Source organism: Mauremys mutica, chromosome 1, assembly GCF_020497125.1.
Source record: "Mauremys mutica isolate MM-2020 ecotype Southern chromosome 1, ASM2049712v1, whole genome shotgun sequence".
Taxonomy (NCBI): Eukaryota; Metazoa; Chordata; order Testudines; family Geoemydidae; genus Mauremys; species Mauremys mutica.
Window position 1 is genome coordinate 105,243,833 of NC_059072.1, and position 23,006 is coordinate 105,266,838.

The 23,006-nt window shown below is 42.4% G+C and overlaps 1 protein-coding gene across 1 annotated transcript in view; it reads left to right on the forward strand.

The window, feature by feature from the left end:
• TMEM178B (transmembrane protein 178B) overlaps positions 1-17,280 on the forward strand; it is a 345,704-nt gene extending 328,424 nt beyond the window's left edge. The window contains exons 4-5 of the mRNA XM_044989377.1: positions 4,449-5,440; positions 15,226-17,280. Coding sequence (XP_044845312.1) covers positions 4,449-4,699 — 251 coding nt within the window. The 3' untranslated portion in view covers positions 4,700-5,440; positions 15,226-17,280. The remainder of the gene's footprint in view (positions 1-4,448; positions 5,441-15,225) is intronic.
• The last annotated feature ends 5,726 nt before the right edge of the window (positions 17,281-23,006 follow it).

The following is a 23,006-nucleotide window of genomic DNA, read 5'->3' on the forward strand; positions in this document are numbered from 1 at the left end:
CCATGCCTTCTAAAGGTGTGCTCCACAATTTGGGGGCCACTGTGCTAGGTGCTGTACAAACACATAATAAGAGACAGTCCCTGTCCCAAAGAATTTACAATCTAAATAGACAAGACAGTCAAAAGGTATATATACACTGCAGTCAGAGGTGTGATTGCAGCTTGGTTAGGCTTACCAGCATTAGCTTCAATCTAGCTAGCATGACTAAAAATAGCAGTGACTATGCAGGGAACAGGCTAGCAACATGGGTACAGTCCCAGGCTCCCCAGCATGCTTGTACAGCCTGGGCTGAAGCCCGTGCCACGGCTATTTTTAGCCATTCTAGCTAGATTAAAGCTCACGTGGGTATTCCATCCTGTGCTGCAATCAACTCTGAGTGCCATGTAGACATACCCAAAGAGGGGGAAGGAGGAAACATGTAGAGAGAGAGGAAGTGACTTGCCTAAGGTCACACAGGAGGTCAATGGTGGAGATGGGATTCACATGGAAATCCTAGATTTGTTTTGCTGCAGCCTCTAAAAAGGATTTTGCCATACTGGCATGTCCCTGTGTGCCAAGGATGTCTTTTGGTATGTGTTCTCCCCAACACCTTGTCTTGATTGGCTTCAGACATTCCGGAAATATTCCACTCTAGCATAATTCCACTCATGCCCGCAGACTGGAGTGTGTACAATTCACTGCTTAGCTGCAACTAGCAATGGTGAAGAAGAGGAAGAAAAAGAGGCAAAAGCAAGAAGGAGAGAGAAGAGGAGTAGTAAGAGAAGAATGTGGAAGAAGAGCGAGAGAAGGAAATATTAGAAAAATAACATGGCCCTGACTGTGTTGGGGGGGAAGTAAGGAGGAAAATTAGACCACTGGCTCTACTGTGATTTTGGCTATCATCTGTAGGAAGAGGTGCTCAGATTCTATGGTAGAATCATAGGATGGAAAGGACCTTGAGAGGTCATCTAGTCCAGTCCCCTGCACTCATGGCATGACTAAGTATTGTCCAGACCATCTCTGACAGGTGTTTGTCTAACCTGCTCTTAAAAATCTACAATGGTGGAGATTCCACAACCTCCCTAGGCAATTTATTCTAGTGCTTAACTACCCTGACAGTTAGGAATTTTTTCCTAATGTCCAACCTAAACCTCCCTTGCTGTAATGTAAGCCCATTGCTTCTTGTCCTATCCTCAGAGGTTATGGAGAACAATTTTTCTCCCTCCTCCCTGTAACAACCTTTTATGTACTTGAAAACTGTTATCATGTCCCTCCTCGGTCTTCTCTTTTCCAGACTAAACAAACCCAATTTTTTCAATCTTCCCTCATAGGTCATGTTTTCTAGACCTTTAATCATTTTGTTGTTGTTCTCTGAACTTTCTCCAATTTATCCATATCTTTCCTGAAATGTGGTGCCCTGAACTGGACACAATACTCCAGCTGAGGCCTAATCAGTGTGGAGTAGAGCAGAAGAATTACTACTTGTGTCTTGCTTACTACACTCCTGCTAATACATCCCAGAATGATGTTCTCATTTTTTGCAACAGTGTTACACTGTTGACTCATATTTAGCTTGTGGTGCACTATGACTTTCAGATCCCTTTCCTCAATACTCCTTCCGAGGCAGTCATTTCCCTGATTTTTCCTTCCTAAGTGGAGTACTTTGCATTTATCCTTATTGAATTTAATCCTATTTACTTCAGACCATTTCTCCAGTTTGTCCAGATCATTTTGAATTATAATCCTATCCTCCAAAGCACTTGCAACCCCTCCTAGCTTGGTATTGTCTGCAAACTTTATAAGTGTCCTCTCTGTGCCATTATCTAAATCATTGATGAAGATATTGAACAGAATTGGCCCCAGAACTGATCCCTGCAGGACCCCACTTAATATGCCCTCCCTGCATGACTGTGAACCACTGATAACTAATCTCTGGGAATGGTTTTCAAACCAGTTTTGCACCCACCTTATAGTAACTCCATCTAGGTTGCATTTCAGTAGTTTGTTTATGAGAAGGTCATGCAAGACAGTATCAAAAGCCTCACTAAAGTCAAGATATACCACATCTGCCGCTTCCCCCTTATCCACAAGGCTTGTTACCCTGTCAAAGAAAGCTATAGGGTTGGTTTGACAAGATTTGTTCTTGACAAATCCATGCTAACTGTTACTTGTCACATTATTATCTTCTAGATGTTTGCAAATTGATTCCTTAATTATTTGCTCCATTATCTTTCCGGGTACAGAAGTTGAGCTGACTGGTCTGCAATTCCCTGCGTTGTCCTTATTTCCCTTTTTATAGATAGGCACTATATTTGCTTTTCCAGTCTTCTGAAATCTCTCCCATCTTCCATGACTTTTCAAAGATGATTGCTAATGTCTCCGATATCTCCTCAGTCAACTCCTTGAGTATTCTAGGATGCATTTCATCAGGCCCTGGTGACTTGAAGACACCTAACTTCTCTAAGTAATTTTTAACTTGTTCTTTCCCTATTTCAGCCTCTGATCCTACCTCATTTTCACTGGCATTCACTGTGTTAGATGTTCAATCACTACCAACCTTCTTGCTGAAAACTGAAACAAAGAAGTCATTAAGCATCTCTGCCATTTCCATATTTTCTGTTGTTGTTTCTCCCCCCGCCACCCATTGAGCAATGGGCCTACCTTGTCCTTGGTCTTCCTCTTGCTTCTAATGTATTTATAGAATGTTTTTTTGTTACCCTTTATGTCTCTAGCTAGTTTGATCTTGTTTTGTGCCTTGGTGACACATTATAAGAACATACTATAGACAGACATATCTGGCTTCAAGACTAAGCTTGATAAGTTTATAGAGGGGATGGTATGATGGGATAGCCTAATTTTGGCAATTAATTGATCTTTGATTATTAGCAGGTAAATATGCCCAATGGTCTGTGATGGGATGTTAGATGGGGGGGGGGGGGGAAATCTGAGTTACTACAGAGAATTCTTTCCTGGGTGCTGGCTGGTGAGTCTTGCCCACATGCTCAGGGTTTAACTGATCGCCATATTTGGGGTTGGGAAGGAATTTTCCTCCAGGGCAGATTGGCAGAGGCCCTGGAGGTTTTTCGCCTTCCTCTGCAGCATGGGGCACGGGTCACTTGCTGGAGGATTCTCTGCACCTTGAGGTCTTTAAACCATGATTTGAGGACTTAAATAACTCAGACATAGGTTAGGGGTTTGATACAGGAGTGGGTGGGTGAGATTCTGTGGCCTGCGTTGTGCAGGAGGTCAGACTAGGTGATCATAATGGTCCCTTCTGACCTTAAGGTCTATGAGTCTATGAGATCGTTCACTCCTGTGAAATGTGAAGAGGTCTGGATTTAATTTGGTGAAGTTGGGGAGTGGGATTAAATTGGAAAATCAAGCTCATAAACGGAGAGTAGCTCAACGAAACCTCAACTCAAATGAGACTCATGTCTTTCCATAACACTTCCTATCTGCCAGAATTACACACACAAGCTTCTCATGAAGCAGGTAAGTACTCTCATCCTCTTTTGCAGATGGAAAACTGAGGCAGCAAGTTTCAGGATTTGTCTACACTTGAAGTGTTACAGCAGCATATATGAAGCATTGCAGCTGCACCACTGTAGCGCTGCAGTGTAGATATTACTTATGCCGATGAGAACTCCCATAGAGGTGGTAACTAGGTCAACAGAAGAATTCTTCCATTGACTTAGTGCTGTCTACACTGGGGGTTAGGTTGGCTTAACTATGTCACTCAGGGGTGTGGATTTTTCACACCCCTGAGTAATGTAGCGAGGTTGACCTAACATTTTAGTGTAAACCAGGCCTCAGTGACTTCCCCAGTATTACAGAGGGAGGCTAGAATGGCAAGGAGGACAGATTTTCTATTTTGCGAAGGATTTGGAGATTTCAAAATGTTCAGAATTGGAGTGAAAACCAAACATTTAAAATTCTCTGTGAAGAAAAATTCCCCAAACGTGTCATTTCAGGTGGTTCAGAATGTTTTGTTTTGAGAACATTTTCAACTTTCAAATGATGTCTTATACTATGTAATATACTGCAAAAAATTTAAAAAAAGAAAAGAAAAGTCATGTAAAATGAAAATCTGAAACATTTTAGTCAGAAAATGTCGAAATGGGATGTTTTAACATGGTCAGAACTTCCTCTCCCCCTTTTCTTTTTTCAAAACAAAATACCAGTGAAATTGCCCTGATTTCACAAAGTGATTTGATTTTGATGGAACAGCCTGTTCCAATGGAAGTTTCTCCAGCCAGCTCAGTCAGGGCCACTGCTACAGCTCAGCAGTTCCTGGCAGCCAGTGTGACCATGCTGCTTTTTGTAGCAAGTCCTCCAGCCCCTAGCCTTTCAGATATTCCCTTATTGATCACACTGCCTCTTTGGCAGACAGCTGGGGAATGCTACTTTTATCATTCTAACCTTTCTTTATTCTTTCCCTCCCTCCTTCCCCCCCTCTTGTCCTTCTCCAGGTACCTTCTGCATCATTTCACTGTGCACATGCGTGGCTGGAATCAACTTCGAGCTCTCCCGCTACCCCCGCTACCTGTACGGACTTCCCGATGACATCAGTCATGGCTACGGATGGTCCATGTTCTGTGCCTGGGGAGGCCTGGGCCTCACTCTTATATCAGGCTTCTTCTGCACCCTGGCCCCTTCTGTCCAACCTGTCCCCAGGACCAACTGCCCCAAATCCAGACCTGAGAATGGGACAGTGTGCTAAAATAAATAAATAAACCAATGTGTGTATATATATATGTATACACATACATATATATATGTATGTATAGCTATATTTATCTCAAACTGATGCCAGTGCCAAGGTAGAGCTCAGTTCAACATGGCACCTGCATCTCCACAGGACTTTCTGTTGCTTCGTTCTTTCTCACAGAGATGGGAAAGCTTTTCTGTAACATGGCTCTTCCATCTAACTCTTAACTTCAGTATCATAATGTAAAGGTCAAGTGAAAATACTGTTGCATCTATCTACCGCCACCTGGGGTGGGTGGGGAAGCAGGTTATATGGAGGATGTGAAACCTGAGTCTGTACAGGACGTGGGGAACCAAAAACTATCAACTGCAAGGCAAGAGGAGAATACAAGCAACAAGAAAAGAAACAAATCAACCATTTGAGTCACCTCTAGAATGTAACCTCCTCGAGGCCATTTTCAAACCCCTACCACCTTTAAAAAAACAAACTGTCCCATCGTTATTTTTCTTCCTGCCTAAAAAGGGGAGGGGAAGCATTTTCTCTTTGCCTGCCAAACTTTAAAACAAACAAACAAACAAATAAATATGGAACAACAAACAAACAAACAAAGAAGAAAAAACCATGAGGACATTTCAGCGGATGTTCTAACAATGCCGTTTTAATCTTCCAGCTGCCTTACATCCAGGCTTAACACGGAGGCTGAACTGCTAACAGAGACGCAGTGGGGGGCCTTTTGAAAATGCTGTGATACATGTGTGTATAACTCTATTTTCCCTTCTTTTTTAAAAAAAGAAAAAAAAAAGAAAAATTTAAAAACATTGAAATGTGATCGTCTATAATCCATCCATGCTGTGTTTGTAGCCCAAGAAAGAGGCATCAAGACTGCAGAAGGGTGAGGGAAGGCACGAGTTCTGAGACAGCCGGTCTCCTTCGCTGGAAGTTGTTTTTTTTAAATGGAACAATGGAAAATTCAGGATGGTGGATACCAGGAAAGAACCACCTGGGGGAAGGGAGGCAGGGTAGCCCTTGCAGTTGATTTTCCTGACTATTTATTTGAGTAGGATTTGTTTTATTTTCCATTTTGGAAATTAAAGACCATTGGGCAAAAGCCATTGCGGAGGAGAAAAGGGGGACAAGTTTTTGTAAGGGAGAAATAAGAGGTGCCTCTTGTTGTGTCCAGGTATGCCAAATAAGACTTTCCCACATCTTGTCATTGGAAACTGCCCCATTTCACTGGACAGCTCTTCTTTCCATTTGGGAAAACAATCTATACACATAGAATAGAATGGGTCAGATGCAGAGAATGAAAATCCATTCCCCATGAGCTCAAGTCTTGTATGATATAGTTGTGAATCCACAATTAGAATTCTTTCTTATTCTGTGTGTGTCTTTCTCTTTTTCCTGTTTCTGCCCTATCTGCCATCCCCTTTCTACTCTGCTCCTCTCATTGTGCAGCTCATAGATCCCAGAACAGCTAATTTAGCAGCTAAAACTCAACTGGGGAGGAATAAATCATCCAGGGAAGCTAAATTTCACCTGAAATTCCAGTAGTTCCTGCTGTGGAAGGTGTGGCTGGAAGGAATGCAGGGGAGAAGGCTCCAATGGAGTAACCAAAGTGGAGTCAGAGGGTGTTCTCACTGAATAGCCATGTGAAGGAGTGTAGAGAATCACTTCCTTGAGGCATTTACTGACCAATGTGCAAGGAGGGGAAAAGGGGTATGAAAAAACAGTTGTTAATTCAAGACCAATCTCTGCAACCATTTGTTACATGAATAGATCACATCACATGTCCGAGTTGGTCGATAGATAACAAACATCCATGGCATCTAAACAAAAATAATTGGCAGAAGAGGCAATCCATTTGAAACAGAATTTGCTCCAGAAAAAAACGGACGTGTTGACTTCCAGGCCTACAGTGCTGCGGGGAGACAGTGTTTTGCCTACCTTTAAAAAAACAGTCATTCTCATACAATACAATTATAGAGACATTGTCAGTTGTTCCCTGCACCCTCTGTCCTTTCCCTTCCCCTAGGTCTTTTTGTTGATTTTGTTTTATTAATCTGGCCCAAAGAAATGAAGACTCTTGGGGGTATTTCAGAGTAGGGTTGATTTGTTTCTCTTTTATTCTCACTAAGCTGCTTGGTTTTTTGTTAGCTTGATTTGGCTTTTACGTATTCCACAATCAAGCAAATCCAAGCTGCCAAAGGAGTGTGTTCACACTAAAGTGCCACCTTCTGTAAGTGAGTTTTCATTCATTTCACTTGCAAACGGAGCTGGTTGAAACATTCAAAAAATTGAAGAGTTTTGTTTTCTAAATGGACCAATTTTTTTGTTTTTTTTTTTAATTTTTTGGCAATTTTTAAAAATTAAAGTACTTTCAAAAATCATGGTTTTGTAAATAAAACTGGTTGATTTTCAAAATTCATACCATATGACTAATTAACATTGGTAAAAGGGGGAAAAATAAGGAAACACAGAAAATTAAAAATAACTGAAAGCAAAAAATAATAAATGGAAAACAAAAACAACCACTGAAAAAATGAAAAGTTTTTAGAGAAAATGTTTGAAACATATTGACATTTTTGAGCAAACCAATATTTTTGTGAAAAATTTCATTTTTTTAAAAAGCCACATTTCACTGAAACAATTTTTGAACAAAACCTCTCCACCGCCTCTATGATGAGTATGTTAGTAGAACCCTTATATGCAAGTACTTATATTTGATGTACCTTGGGTAGGATCAAAGTGCACAAAGAGTACCTGCTCCACTCCACCATCAGCTATTGTGGCCTGGAAAGCACCACACAGCCAGCTCATTGTGGTATGATCAATGACAGCTCATGGGTTCTTTTGTTGATGGATTTTCAAAATAGGCATAGCAGCAAAATTTAAAGAGACAGAAATCAGTTCTACTGTTCTGTGAGCTCCTTGGTCTTTTCTTTCTTCCTGCACCTGGGATAAAAATAGTCCTGCCTTTATGATGATGTACTTTGAAGCTGGCATTTGACAAAATGTATGTGAGTTTGTGTATATGTATGGGGGAGGAGGGTGAGGGGGTGATTACATTCATTTTGCTTTAAAGAAGAAGAGAAGTGTTAACTCTGGAGACTTGGCCCAATTCTCTGATTATCTACTCACGAGCCTATGCCTTCCAAGACCTGCCCTAGGGGTGGGTAATATAAGTGGGCACCCACTATGTAAAAAATTATGTGGACAGCCATTGACGTGACAGGTGAATATTTATCCTTAATTGCTTAATTTTTAGAGTGTGCCAAACTCTGGCTTGTAAAAGGAGCCATTTGTCCAGAGGGCAGTTCTCCCACCCTCTTCCCCAAAGTCAGGACAGGAACCCTACAGAGTATTCAGAATTCCACTCAATCCCCGGAACAGAGTGCAAGGCACCTAAATACTTATTTATACATTATCAGGGATCAAAGCCTTTGCCACGCTTTCTATTGGCTCAGGCTGGAATTCTGAATCTCCACATGCCCAGTTTTTGGTCAAGGGTTATTTTAAAATTCACACCTGAAGCCAGATCCAAATGTTGTGATTACTGTCTAATTCTATAATGGGCCAGAGCAGATGGGGAACCCACTCTGAATTTTAGGAAAGCTTTGAAATGTGTTCCTGAAACTACAACCAGATGTGATGTGGGCTCATCTCTAGTTTCTAGGCTTCAGAGATAGTTCTGAATTGGTTGACAGTGATCTCAATTTTAAGGACCTGTGACTTGATCCTGCCATGTGCTGAACACTCTAGCTTAATTCAGCAAAGCACTTAAGCATGTGCTTAACTTGAAACATGTAAGTAATGCTACTGACGCCTCACATGCTTAAAGTTAAGCATGTGTTTAAGTGCTTTACTGCATCAGGCCATAGTGCTTAGTATCTTACAGGACTGATCCCCCGTTCCTCTTTCCCCATCTGCTCCCATTGCTGAAATGATATTCTTACTGGAAGCTTGATAACTGTGGAGTCCAATATTTGCCAGAGTATCTCACAAATTGCCTTTCATGTATCACTTCTATGACACGAAACGTATATGTTCCAGAGATCCACAGAGGAACCTGCTTAAATGAACACAGACGTCATGAAATGCCACTCATTGTGAAGTAGAATGAATTGTTTCAATGCACTGCAGCATGCAAACTTCAGTTTTACTTATAGTGGATCTCCAGTTACTGTGTAGTGCAGTTGTTCTGTGGATACAATGAGGGTTCTCATGTCCATACATACCAGGGGCAGTGTAGGTGTGATTGTACTACATGGCAGGATTCCATGTACTCTATATCCAATGTACTGTATATGCCACTCTCTTAAAGCTAAAGCTGGTCGAGTGTCGAAATACCAGACTCAGACCAGCCCATCTGTATATATTATCCATCTCTTCTCCCCACCCACCCCCATTCCCATATACACAACTGATCTCCCCATATTTAGTAATCTCTTAGTATTTTAAAAACATTTTTCAGGCATAGCCCTCCATGCCCTGATTCTCAGCAGTTGCCCACAACCCCTCAGGTGAACAGAGCTATTCATGTTTCTGACAAGCAGTTTTGGACAGTGAGAAGTGATTCTAAGTACTCTGAAAGAGCTAAACCAAATTCCTCTCAGTGGAAGTTCTTCACACTCCCAGCAGAGAATCATTAAAGAATGCAAATGTTCTCCTGATTCACTCTTCAAGCAAACAGTTTAGGGCCAGTTCTGGTTTTGACTTGTAATCCTACTGGTACATCAAGTGACTAATAGAATAGGAGCCCTTAGTTAGGGTGAGGGCTGATGGGCAGGGGAGATCCTGTATGTCCCAAGTGTTACTGGAAGTCTGTGTCTTTATGGCTGTCCTTCCCCATTTTGCAGCACCTCTGATCCTGGCTACACTAATAAGTGTAGCTCAGAAGAAAATTACTGTAATCTCTCCTTAATTCTTGAGTGCTACGTGTGAAATGGAGACGAAATAATGAGTTACCAACTGTAGAGCTTAAACAAAGACATTATTTGAGCTATTTCTTCTTCTCTGTGCATCTACAGCAGGCGTCGAGATACTAAAGAAACAAACACACACACATGACCAAGGCTGATCTGTTTGTAGCCAAATTGAAAACTCTTTCATGTCCCATACCGTTTGCATGCAGAAAAATGCTTATCCATGCAGAGGAGGAAGGCTTGAGGTGAAAACCTAAGACAGCTTTGGAAGATTGCCAGACTCCACTGAAAGACAGAGAGTAGAAAATGTCCATGAAGCACAAACTGCAGATAAAGGCTAGTGCTGGGTGAATCTCCAAAGCTAAGGAGTCTAGTTTCAAACAAGGAACCTGAAGTTTGATTGCAAAATCCAATCGATCTGAGCCTCTTGGTTCTGCCAAACTGAGCTGGAAATCTGATGAGAATAGCCTTTGTCTCAAAATGTCCAGCACTGCTGCTTCCAGTCCCAGACCTTGGGCCTGATCCAAAGCCCACTGAAGTCAATGAACCTGTTGACTTCAATGAGCTTTGGCTTATGCCACATGAAATCAACTTTTCTTGCAGTATTTCAGCATAGTCCTGGCCAGAGCTGAAAGTTCAAATGCGTGGCCATACATTTCAGAAAACTAAATGTTTGGTGCTAGAAAGAGGCAATGGTTCAGAAGCCTTTCTATGTTTTCTGATTCACTATGTCCATCTCCAGTAAACACACACACTAATATTCCTCTTTTAGCCATAGCTCTGGTGTCACTCCTGGCAATATATAAAGCAAGGAGTGTGTTTCTGCTGCCTCTGATTAATGGCAAAATTCCTATTGACATCACTGGGACACAGGATGGAGCCCAATATAGTATAATAATAATAATAATTACAATATTCCCTGTAGGTAACAAGGATTAATTTAGAGAACAGGGGCTAGGTGACTGCATAGATTTAAATCTTGCACACAATAAGCCACAGTGGCAAATGCATTTTTTGGTCTCATCCTACTTTCCATTAAAGCATCCCTAAATCACCACCAAATATAGTACAATTGTCTGTCCCTGCTCAGGAGACGCCCAGGATGGAAATAACTGGGCAAGCTGTAGGTCACATGCTCAGGAAGGGCCCAGAACAAGAATAGCAGGGTTTTTGAAGGTCAGAATTGATGTGTGTTGGCAGAGCTGTATGGGAAAACGTATGCCATGCCTGCCAGCAGTCTCACCATCTCTGTAGCTTGTCTTATCAGTCCCTTGCTTTCAGGAGCAGTAGCTTTTTCTTAACTGGTAAAACACCACTGCAGAGTGGTAGAAAACTTCAATAGTTTCCATGTGCAGTTTATATATACAAGAGGTGTATGTCCATATGCTGTAAATATGAAGTCTGTGTGCTGTATAGAGAGACAATACATGGCAGGAGGCAGCATACCTTTTTTCTGTTCTTTTGTACTTCAGTCAGGAGGTGCAAAGCAATTCAAATCCCATCTTTTGCTGTATTATACACCTCCATTCACACGTGTGCACTGATCACGTACAGTGCCATCTGCTGAAGAGTAGTGAGGAAGCACACAAAGCACAGTGGAAACATTTGAGCTGCGTGCAAATGGAATTGGAACAATTTGTGAGTTCACCACTGTAGAGTGTTTGGATACTAAAGAGCTGCCAGTGCAGTACTATCCTTTGTAACCGAAGCCCTGAGACTCAGAGACAGGACTCCTCCCTATCACACCTCTGTGACCAATCCGTCCTGAGCTATACACAATTCACCCAAAAAGTTCTGATTTGCCCACAAGTTCCTGCTGTCTTCCAGTGCCCCGAACACCAGTGATAACCCAGCCACAGCCACAGATGCTGTGTATGGTACAGAAGAAAACTGCTCAGAGGGGTTGGTAGGGGGAACCAGTGTGAAGGTCAAAGGCTCATCAGGAGGATTGTCTTGGTGTTCACAGAATCTTACTGAACTCCTTGCAACCAGCTGATCCTGACTCATGAGAGGTTTCCTAGGATGTAAAGGCTGAGGCAGAAAGCCAGTTTTGTTTTGCTTAATTCAGAAGAATTATTCTGTCCATGTCAGCTCCAATCTGAAAAGTTTATGATCGCTTTAGGTGAAAATCACTGCTGTGTGGAGGGGCAGCACCACACCTGTGCACCACTTGAGCATCACTTCAGTCCTCAACATGGGCATAAGTTGGATTTCAGTGGTGCATAGGCCTGGGTCTCATGCTGTCTTTCTGCCCAGGGTGAGTTACACCCCTCAAGGGGATTGAGCAGCAACAATAAGTGATAGCGGATCTCCCAAGCCATTGAAAAGGCTTTTAATAGAGAAGTGTGGTGACAAACTATTTCTTTTAACATGATTTTGCTACATTTTCACCTGGTCAGAATTCTCAGCCAGTGATAATAAGTCTACAGATAAAGTGCAAAGCCTTCAAAGGCACCTAGGTGCATTAGGAGCTTGTCACATTTTCAAAAGTGATTTAGGCACTTAGGCGCTGCGGGTATGTCTGCACTAGAGCTGGAAGGTGTACATTCAAGCTTGAGGAGACATATCCGTGCTAGCGCTGATCAAGCTAGTGTGCTAAAAATAGTATAGTATTGAGCAGCAGAAGGGGCTAGTCTCCCCAAGTAGGTACCTAGGATCTCGGGTGGGATCATACACGGGACAGGTAGCGCCGTCTGCTGCTCACGCCACAGTGGCTAGATTCTATTTTTAGTGCACTAGCTTGATCTGAGCCAGTCCCAGTATGTCTCCTCAAGCTGGAATGTTCACCACCCTGAGTCACACTGAGACCAAGACTCCCAAGTGGCTAAATGACTTTTGAAACTGGACCTTAGACGCCAAAATCGCTTAAGTGCTTTTGACATTTTTTATCCAAAAAGTCAATTTTACCTGTCAATATAAGGCTGCATGTTTATCAAGGGTTTTTGGCAACAATGTAGATCATAAGGGAAAAGATCAAGTCATCAGAACCACAAAGTAAAAAGTGCAGCTGTAGACTCAGTTCAGTTTGGGTGTATTGAATTATTTATAGCTCTTGGGCACCAACAACAATCATAGACACCTCATTTAAACTTGTACTATTTTTACTCAGCAATTTCCATCACTTAAGTGTCTTTCTTCCTGTATTTGTTCTTTGATCTTCTAAAAACTTTCTCTCTTTGTTCTGATATAAAATAGCAAATCTGGGGACTTTTGAAAGTATTTTGCTGCAGCAACTTAAATTATTTTCAAACGTTTTGAGGTCTAAGTGTGACATACATTGTAAAATTCAAAGCTGTTAGATATACCCAAAGTGGGCCTGCACTTGCAGCCCTTACTCAGGCAGAACTCCCATTGATTGAAATCCATGGGAGTCTTGCCTGAGAAAAGTCTGCTGGGTTGGGCCTTATTAAATTGTGTGTGTGTGTGTGTGTGTGAGAGAGAGAGAGAGAGAGAGAGAGAGAGATGGGGAATATATATTTACATATGGGCCCACTTTAGGTATCTAGTCCATAGTAGGGATTGATTCATCACTGTGTTGCTCCAACTTCAACCAATGGAGTTATGCCGGTGTATAGCTGGAGTAACACAGTGGTAAATCAGATCCATAGATAGATACACATATACATGTATATATGTATATATGTAAAATTATGAACAATGTCCATATATTCATGATTGTCTGGAATACCCTTAGACTGATATACAGAATTTTAGGCCAGGGCCTGTTTCTATGTTGCAATCCTTATATATCTCAGATTTAAAACAAAACAAATTAGAAAATGTGTTTCACATTGAATCCCTGATCCTGCAACCACATGTATGTGGAAAGGGAATCACACTGCAGTCTATGGCACACATGGATCCACTTATAGGATCGGCGCATACCTTTAGTATTGTTGAAACTCAGTGGCAGCTCTCCTCCAGACAAACAAAAAAGAGCAAGCTGATTGTTAAAGGGAGGGCTTGCCACCACCCCTAGAAGTGGATTATCAAACCTATTATTAGAGATGAACTCAATTCACAAAATTCTGATCTGGATCCAGATTTATAAGTTTGGAGGTGTCAAGATGTGGGGTTTTAGTTCAGGCCCATCTTTGTTTATAAGGCACCACACCTCCAACCCAATTCTAGAATATCACTGAACCTATGCTAACAAACAAACACATACCTGTCAGTAATGAAGCCACTCCGTGAATAACTCTCTTGCTCCACCAACAAAATGAAAAAGGACATCCATCCGCCAGTAAACAGATATTTAAAACTTCCTCTTAAAGACATATTTTTGGTAGCTTAATATTTCTTTTGAATCCTAAATATATTGTATTACAAACAGCTCATATAGGATATTGTGGGTAGCCAGATGTTGAAGGCAAGGGGGATCTGCTCTCTCACTGATGTGCACAGGATGAGCTATCCACATTAAAAAAAAAAACATGAATCAATGAGAGAACATTTAGTCAGGCAACTATTTGGACAATGATGCAACCACACTGAGGATATGCCCCAACTCAACTGCTTCCTGCCACCGTATGGCAATAGAGTCAATCAAACAAAGAGATCAGGCATTGACAGAGGAGAAGGATCAACAGTTTGATCCAGCATGCCAACTCCTGTGCTCTCACATGCTTCAAAAACTTTTTTATCTCAATAAGACCAACAGACTGGGTGGGGCTGGGAGAATTAAACCGAGTTCCGGAATCTCCTGGATAAGGTTAACGTTAGCTGAAGTGGCACTGCATGGTCACTGGTATCTGCACAGCTCAGTTCTGTCAGTGACTTGATGATTTTTACTCCCCCACCCCACCCCCCCTTCACCCTCACCAATAAAGCAGTGGAAGATACTGTTAAGATGGGGTTGGAGGAGCTTAGATGGGTTGAAGTGACCTATTTTGTAGCAGATCAATAATACTGTAGCATTCCTGTGGGAGAAACTGTGGTATTCAGTGGTAGCTGAAACTGTGATTTCCAGGAGATCAAATGTCATTCTTTACTGCAATTCTTTCCCCTGTCCCCCATCCCACCTTTTTCATCCTGATCTTCCTGCTAAGCCCTGCCTACTCTTTTTTTAGGGTCAGGTGTGGGTCTCTCTCTTTCTCCCTCCCTTCCTTCCTGTGCCTGAGCGTGTGGAAATGTTTCATGTAGAGAGAAGAGGTTTTTTTCCAATGAGTCCCATTTTCATACCAACACCTGAAGTGTGTGACTGTTTTGCTATCCAAGATGTCTGTAAAAATGTAAAAAAAAAGATGATGATGAAATAAAGGATTAAAAAATGAACTTGCGGGGGAGGGGATTTGAACGTAAACTGAATTTAAAGATTCAGCATCAGTTTTCTAAGGAACTTTTTGAGACCATCCCTGAAATCTCATCAGTATTCTCTCTCCTTCCCTTTGTATCATGGATGGAGATCTGGGATATTAAAATCTCTGCGGTTGTTCTTCTCGCTGTAGAACTCTCTGGTTTCAATGAAGGGTTTGCATGTTTTTGAGACTATTGCTGTCAAAGGAAAGCCCATTTTTAAAAGGATGTAAAGTCAATGTGAATGTGACATTATATATTGTGGAGGAGTTAAAGAAGAGTGGTCCTTTCCCCCAGTTTATTTGCTTTTTCTGTTTCTAGTAGCAGCCCCCAGGCACCTGATCATTTGCCGCGCCCTTCACCACTGCACTGACATTTGCCAGACTGTAGGCTTGCCAAGAGGGTTCATCTCCCATCTCCCCCAGCAGTAACCTCAGGATATAGCCAGACTAAGCCACAACTCCGAAAGCTTTGATTCTGGGTTGCCTTTCCGCTTCCCCTTCATAAGACGATTCCTTCTCCTAATAGAAGCCATAATCACTACTCTGACCCTGTGGCAAGGGTGTATGGGCAGCCTGCCATGAGAACACGACATCACTTTGGTACCAGCCGCAAGTCAGGGGCTTGGGGAAGCACCTCCCATGTGAAGGTTAGAGCATCACTAAGACTCCCAGTAGCCCTGAGAAGTGAAAAGCCCAACTTTGCAGATTCTCTGAGCCATTGAGCCAACAGGACAGGCCTCCTTCTCCTGGGCCTGATTGCCCACTGCTTCACACCTTGTGCATTCATTTTCCCCTTCTCACAGCATGCAAAACAGTTGTACAACACTTCCATTCAGAGCTGGGGGCATTTTGCGCAAGGTACCATGGGGACTGAGGCCCGCAGTGTTAATTTTATCCATCCACAGTCCGTGCAGGCCATCGGCTCTGGAGGCATTTTCCTGCCAGAGATAACATATGCCCTAGTCCCATGCTGCACCATTGACCAAAAGTTATTCAGAAGGGTCCCTTCCCTTTCCCCCTTCTTCACGTTCTCTCTGCTGTAAGGAGAGAACACTCTTTTGCTATGAAGGAAGGAAGGAGTCAACAGCCTCCCCCAGCTTTGGTTAGGATCCAATTGCCTTCACCCAACACTGCCACTAACAGCTCGAGAAGCTTAGCATAACAAATCAGTTAAATGCCTGTGACCTGATACATTTCAGCACCTTTCCTATGACATTCCCAAGTAAAACAATACAAGAAGCTGGTACAAGACACTGGTCTTGTAGACACTGAGGGTCAGCCAGATGTTTAAAGAGGCATCGCTATATTTCATATAAATGCAGTGTATACATATTTAAAATATAGGTGACAATGAACATATACACTATGAACCAAACACTGCAAGGCTGGATGTAAAAGATCTAAAATGGCATATTATTCCAATATATCGACGGAATGTATTGATTTGTAGCATTTATCTAGCACTTTCAAAGTGCTTTACAAATATTAATTAATCCACACCATACCTATGTGAGGCCAGTGAGTATTGTTATACACATTTTACAGATGGGGAATTGAGGCAGAGAGTGTAATGACCTGATTTTCAGTGGTACTGCACCCCCAGAACTCCTATTAACTGCAGTTGGCATTTTATGTGCTCAACACTTCTGAAAATCCAGACCATAAGGGATTTGTCCAGATCTACACAGGGAGTCAGTGTGAACTCTCGGATTAGAGCTCAGGATTTCCTGGCTCCCAGTTCTGGGGTCTCATCACCAGCATATCCTGTAAGACCCTGATCCAGCAAAGCACTTCAGCACCTGTCTAACTTTAAGCACGTGAGTCCCATTGATGGGACTATGCATGTGCTTAAATTCTTTGCTAGATCTGGATCCAAGTTAAAATACATTAAATCAGAGCATATTTTGCCTATTGAGATATATGTTCATTTCTGATTGTGTTTCAAGCATTGTCCAATACATTTGAACTATATGTGCAGTTAATTTGGTATGAAGTAACTCAGCCATGTGGGACTTTTTTTAGTGAATCAAATATAATCATTCACTCCACCAGTCGCCATACAGTTTGGTTTTATTTGCATAATGAAATCCCATGGGCTAGAAGTAAATGAGGATGGCGTGTTCTGCATGGTTCTTACTTCTGTGCTGTCGCCAGAGACAAAGTGGGTCCTGTGGCTCATTGGTGCTAAAAATAAAATGAATAAATAACTATTATGTTAGGTTGTTCTGATATGATGTGAATAAATGTGTTGTTTCATTTTACAATTAATGCTACATCTTACCAAATCTATTGTACTGTCCGTTCCTTCTTGTCAATAATTACAGAAAAAGTGAGCAGAGCTAGTTTTTAAAAAAAAATTTATTGTTCTATTCCAAGGCCCTGATTCTGCAAACACTTATGCATGAGTATAAGGGTTTGCAGGATCAGGGCCTGAGTTGTTAATTTTAAATGGTGGGGCTGGGGGTGGGGAAATTAAAAGGAAAATTGCCAAGTTCCTGTAACTTTGGAATGACAAAGGACACAGAGAACATTGCAGGACTTTGCCGAAAAACTGGCTGCATCTTGCAATTTTCTTTTTTCAATTGGCAGAAAATACTGTATTTCCATCTGTTAAAATCTTGTCTGGTTATTAATTAAACAACTTGTTCATGGACAATTAAAATTAAATAAGTAAACTGTCAATTGTGGAATGTAAGCTGATTAAACAATTAAATAAAAAAAATCATGTTGTGTGTTTTAAGCGGATGTGTCTGCTTATGTCAGGATGGAGGAGGTGGGGCTTCACTCACGTCCTCCCCTGACAAATGGGAGAGAGGCTGAAGGGGGTGAGGTTTGAAGGGGCGTGTTGTTAATGGCAATGAGCAATGGAGAAGCTATCAGCTATTTTTGAATAATAGGTGTTAGTTGTGTGGACGTATTCTGCTCACATCTTCCAAACGTGAATAGTTTCTGAATCTGCTTAATTAGGGAAAGGTTCTTCTGCTCCCCATAGGTAGGAGAGCCCTTGGAGCTGCGAACATCCCCACAAATTTTAATCACAGCATCCTCTGTTGGATCTATTTAGTCTATACAAGATTCTGTTGAAGAGATATTGTCAAGAAGTTCAACTTCAAATGAAAAGTTTATGAATCCCAAAATGAAAATAAATATGTTCGTGATTTCTTTAAAATGTAAAGGGAATTCAGAATCATTGTAGAATTTAAACATTCCTCTGCAGTGTAGTGAACCTAAACTCTATGATATTGTGTTAGGGCATGAGAGCCAGGAAGTGGGATTTGTCACATTTAGGAAACATTCAGAAGGTAGGTAGATTGGAGAGAAGTTAGAGCACATAGGCAATCAGCTCAGACAGTTTAGACTTCTGAAAACTTCTCCTTCTCACCATGCATGGTCAGAGACACTAGTGTAGTCACTTATTACTTTTCCATCATCTCTTTTGCACATCTACTCCAACACTAATAACTTAGGCCTACATTTTCCAAAGTTTCCACTAATATGAGTGCCAAGTTTGAGACAGACCTTAGGTGTCTCAAGTCAGGCACCCAAAAATCAGTGGATTCCTTGGCAAATGTAAACCTATCCTTAGAAAAGTGACAATAAACAAAGAGTGACACTGACCAGACTGAGTAAAAATCGAAAAGTAAAGAAGAAAAGTAACAAAGATTTTAAAAGTCATTCCGTTTTTATCATCAGTTGTTGTTTTTTATAAACTGTTACTGAACACACAGATAAGAAGTTTTTAAAAATGCAATTATCTTTATGAATGGCCCTTTAAATATCAAAACAGTCCTTTCACTTTCTGTCCTCAGCCACATTCTGCTGTTGATCCATTGAAGAGAAGTCAAAGAAATAGGAGGATGTACTTAGCACTTTCAGTAGCACTTTCAGTAGCATGGGTATTGTCTAGAATATAAACATTTACTGAAATAAGAAGCAAAATTAAAGAACTATGAATTGAAGAAGGTAAGAAAGCATTCAGTGGTGAAATGCATAATCTTAATGAGCATAAATTCTATGATCTTTTCTCTCTTGATAACAGTTGGCAAAGTGTGAAGCCAGTTCAGTAGCCTTGTTGAGATGCTAAACCCAAAAGTAAGAGCTTTAAGCAAGAGGGTCCAGCTCCTCAAAGGTATTTAGGTACTGTGATAGACCCAGGCCAGTTGGGTACAGCAGAATAGCAGAAGGCAGATATACTGGCCACTGGATTAACAGTTTTCTGTTCCCTGACTGACCAGAGCAGGGGCTGCTCCAGGCTAATGAGAACACCTGACTCTAATTAACCTGTAACAAGTCAGGTGAGGCTATTAAGCTAATGTGACCACCTGACTCTAATTAAGGCCCTGCTGATACTATAAAAAGGGCTCACTCCAGTCAGGCAGAGGAGAGCCAGGGAGCCAGAGGAGAGGAAGTGCGGCTGAAGGGCTGGTTACTGAAGATACCCTCAAACCATCGTTAAAGGAGCCCTAAGGTAAGGGTGAAGAAGGGAGAAGCAGGAGAGCTGTGGGGAAGTGGCCCAGGGAAATGTAGCAACTCTGGCAGTGAAAGGTTGGCTGCCAACAACTGCTACCATTAGGGTCCCTGGGCTGGAACCCGGAGTAGAGGGCAGGCCCGGGTTCCCCCCAACCCACCACTACAGGAACATCTCCTGGGAGGGGAAGTCAGGTCCCTGTCAGGACAGGAGGCTGAACAGAGACTGTGAGAGTTCTCTCACCAACCTCCTTGCTGGCCTATGATGAAAAGGGCTCAGTAGACTGTAACCCTGGCCCTAGAGAGAGAAGGGCTACGTGGAGGGTCACAGTGAGCCACTGAGGCTAAGCATAAACCACCTAGAAGCGCAGGACCCATGGGAGCAAGGTCAGAGCTCTGCCACAGTACCTAACTCCTATTGAAAGTTTAGGTACTTATAGGGTTAAGTGGGAGTTTTGTGCATCTCATTGGTCCTGAATCTGGTATTTTGGTACCTAAAACAGGGATTTAGCACCTAATTCCTTTTGTGCATTCAGACCCTAAATATCTTGGAGGATCTGGGCCTACTAGAAGATTTCTCTATTCCTGACCAATGCACAATGAATACAACTTGTAGGCCATGTTTTTATATCCTGCTTTTGCCTGCAAATCAGATACTTAGATTTCTAAATGGCCTAAACAGAGGGAGGGGGAGTGATCAAGGGTGTCAGAAGGTGACAAAAAGATCAAGGTGAATGAGGGTGGAAGAAGTCCGTAAAGTGCAGTGTTAGGCAGAGAAATAATTAAAACCTGGTCCCTGAGCAGAGGATTAACAGGTATTTTTTTCTCATTGCAAGGATTCAGAGAAACCCTGCCATGGGGGCTGTGGGCAGTGCTTAATTTGTGCCAGGGCTTGGCAGTTCATAGCCCCAAGTTCATAGCTTGCTGCATCAGTTGTGAATGTAAAAAACTTGCTTGAGCCCTGGCACCTCTTTCATTACAAATTAAGAACTCAGTGTGGGTGAAGGGAAAGGCAGGCTCAGCTGTTGATAGTTCATATGAGGAAGGAGAAAGATAAGTATAAGAAAGGAGAGGAACAGGAGATGCTTTGGTGTGTGTGTGTTGTTCAGTTAGCATGGGAACACTCCTTATAGCACAAAAAAGCAGGAGAAGCCTGGCTGGCAGAAACCCTTCTTTTTAAATGGGCCTCAAACCTCTGGCTGCAGACTTTTAAAAGGAACATTCTGGCTTTGGGAAAGCATCACGACAAACCTCCAGGTGTGAGGAAGTCATCTACCTTGTGCTGAATTTTGGCCACATTGGCTGAATTGTTTCTGCTAGCAGCAGATGGTCAGAAAGCGTGAAGCAGACCTTTCCCACTGCAGGTTGACAGCAGGCAGGTTGTATCCTTATATGTGCATTTCAAATACATTAATAGCTTGGAGTGGCAATTCTCTCTCTGATAGGGCAACAGCACCAGACATAAATATCACAGCACTGTATATACACCTAGTCAGAGGCAGCCCCTGTCAGAAGGCACTTGCTTGCTAAATAGACAAGACAAAGGATGAGAGAAAGGAAGGTTTATTAGCCCTGTTCTACAGCTGGGGATCTGAGACACAAAGAGGTTGCACAGAAATCATGCAGCAGATCAAGGAATTGATCCTAGACTGGCACCCTTATTAAGCTATCTCCGCAGAGAGGGCAAGGGCTGAGTTGACCATGGAGTCTGAACTACTCAACAGGTGGCAGGGCACTGGGCAGGAAAGCCACATTGCTACTGCTTGCGTGGTTTCAGTTTTGGGGATGTGGCCAGGACTTCAAGCTTTAGGCCTGTCAAGCTGTTATTTTTAACTAGCGCTAACATTTACTTGAAAACTAGCCTTGCCATCAAACGATGATACAAATGCATCTTTTCATAAAGGAGGTTGCTAAATAGTGACATTCTGGGGAGAGGACTCCACCTCCCAGTTTCCTATGGAATATTGTGGGACAGTCAGTGGTGTGCAGTTCAAACTGAACATTTCAAAGGGGACTCCAGAACTCCAGAACTTGAGTTCCTCAAAGCAGCTAAACTACTTGTCTGCCTCTGAACCATATAAATACAAGCTCTGACAAGCCACACAAAATGCAGCCCCTCCCAAACTGCATAGCAATGCTTGCAGACGCATCCTTCCCAAGCTGAAGGGAGGACCCTGGAATCTCCCTAGTTTGCCGAAATACAACTGCTTCCTTTCAAAAGGCCTGATAATCTCACAGTGGCCTTTCTTGTCAGAAGCACATGTTAACTGAAACTGACTGGGTCTGCAGGGAGTGAGAATTCTGATAATGAAATGCTTTCACAGCCAGACAATCATTATTCCAGTGCATTACTGGGCTCTTCCCCAGGGATGGACTAGAGAGAGTCATGGTTGAGCTGTTCCTATGGAGTCCAAAACTAAGCCACCTAAAAAGCTACCTTTACTAAAATTTTCTTTCCTGCCCCACCCTGAAAAAAAGTCTTTCTTGATTTGCTGAGAAAGAAAGCTGAATAAGTGTGACAGTGTTATTGTTCTATCATCAGCCTATAGCCCACACGAAACAGAGCTGATGGACTAACTCCCACTCTCTGTAAACACTGAACAATTCCACTGGCTCCCATGAAGCTACGCTGAAGTAACAGAGCAAAACATGTGGCCTAGTGTCTTTCAAGGCTAGTCAAGACTGAATCCTACATCTTCCTTTCAGGAAGAAAAGTGACTAGCACAGAACATGAAGTAGGCTGAAGAGCACATATTTGGTAAATGGAAAGGCTTAAGGAATAACAACCAGGTTCTCAGTGCAGCTTGGACATGTCCTCTGCATCCACTGTCTACAATGACACCATTAATGCACCCTTACCAATCTCTCTCCTGGCAGTGACCTGATCCTGAGCCACATGAGGAAGAGAGACTGGATCTCTGGGGGCTGGTAATTTGCAGAAACCAGCTGCCACCATGCACTTACGCTCAAGGACATTGCACGTGCTTCATTTCTGCAGTGGCATCAAGGCCCTGACCAGTCTATTCCAGACTGGCAGCCTGACTGCTGAGATGAGAGCGGTTTCCTACATACAGCAGAGCCTCTGATGAATACAGCATAGTTTACAACACTGTGTTGAGTTAGTTTTGCTATACCAGTCCTTGTACACCCGGTGCACATCTACTGTGCAACCCCACGCTCACTCTCTCTGCTAGTCTGACCCAGTATGTATACACAAAGGTTGCCTTCAGATCTCTGCTATCATGAGCCAAGCTTTTCTGTGATACTGATTGCTTCTATTCTTTTGATTGCTAATTCATGGTTGCTTCTTCCAATCCTCAGATCACTTTTAAAACCTTCTCAGAGCTACGGTTTAAAGCATCCATCCCCCACAGCAGGCCCTTAATGCCATTCATTCACTATTACTCATCATGTAATCTGTGTGATGGAGGGGAAGGGGATAAGCTGTATGCACAGAGCACTGCAAGAGGTGATCACAAATGTGCCATTTAATAGTCCTGAATCAGTGACTTGAAGGCGAGGCCTGTGGAGGGATTAGAACCCTTTTCCTAGGCAAGAGCTAAAGGAACGGCCACTTTGTCACACATTGTTTTCTACCAGAAGTGAGAGAATAGTTCTGCTAATGAAAATGGG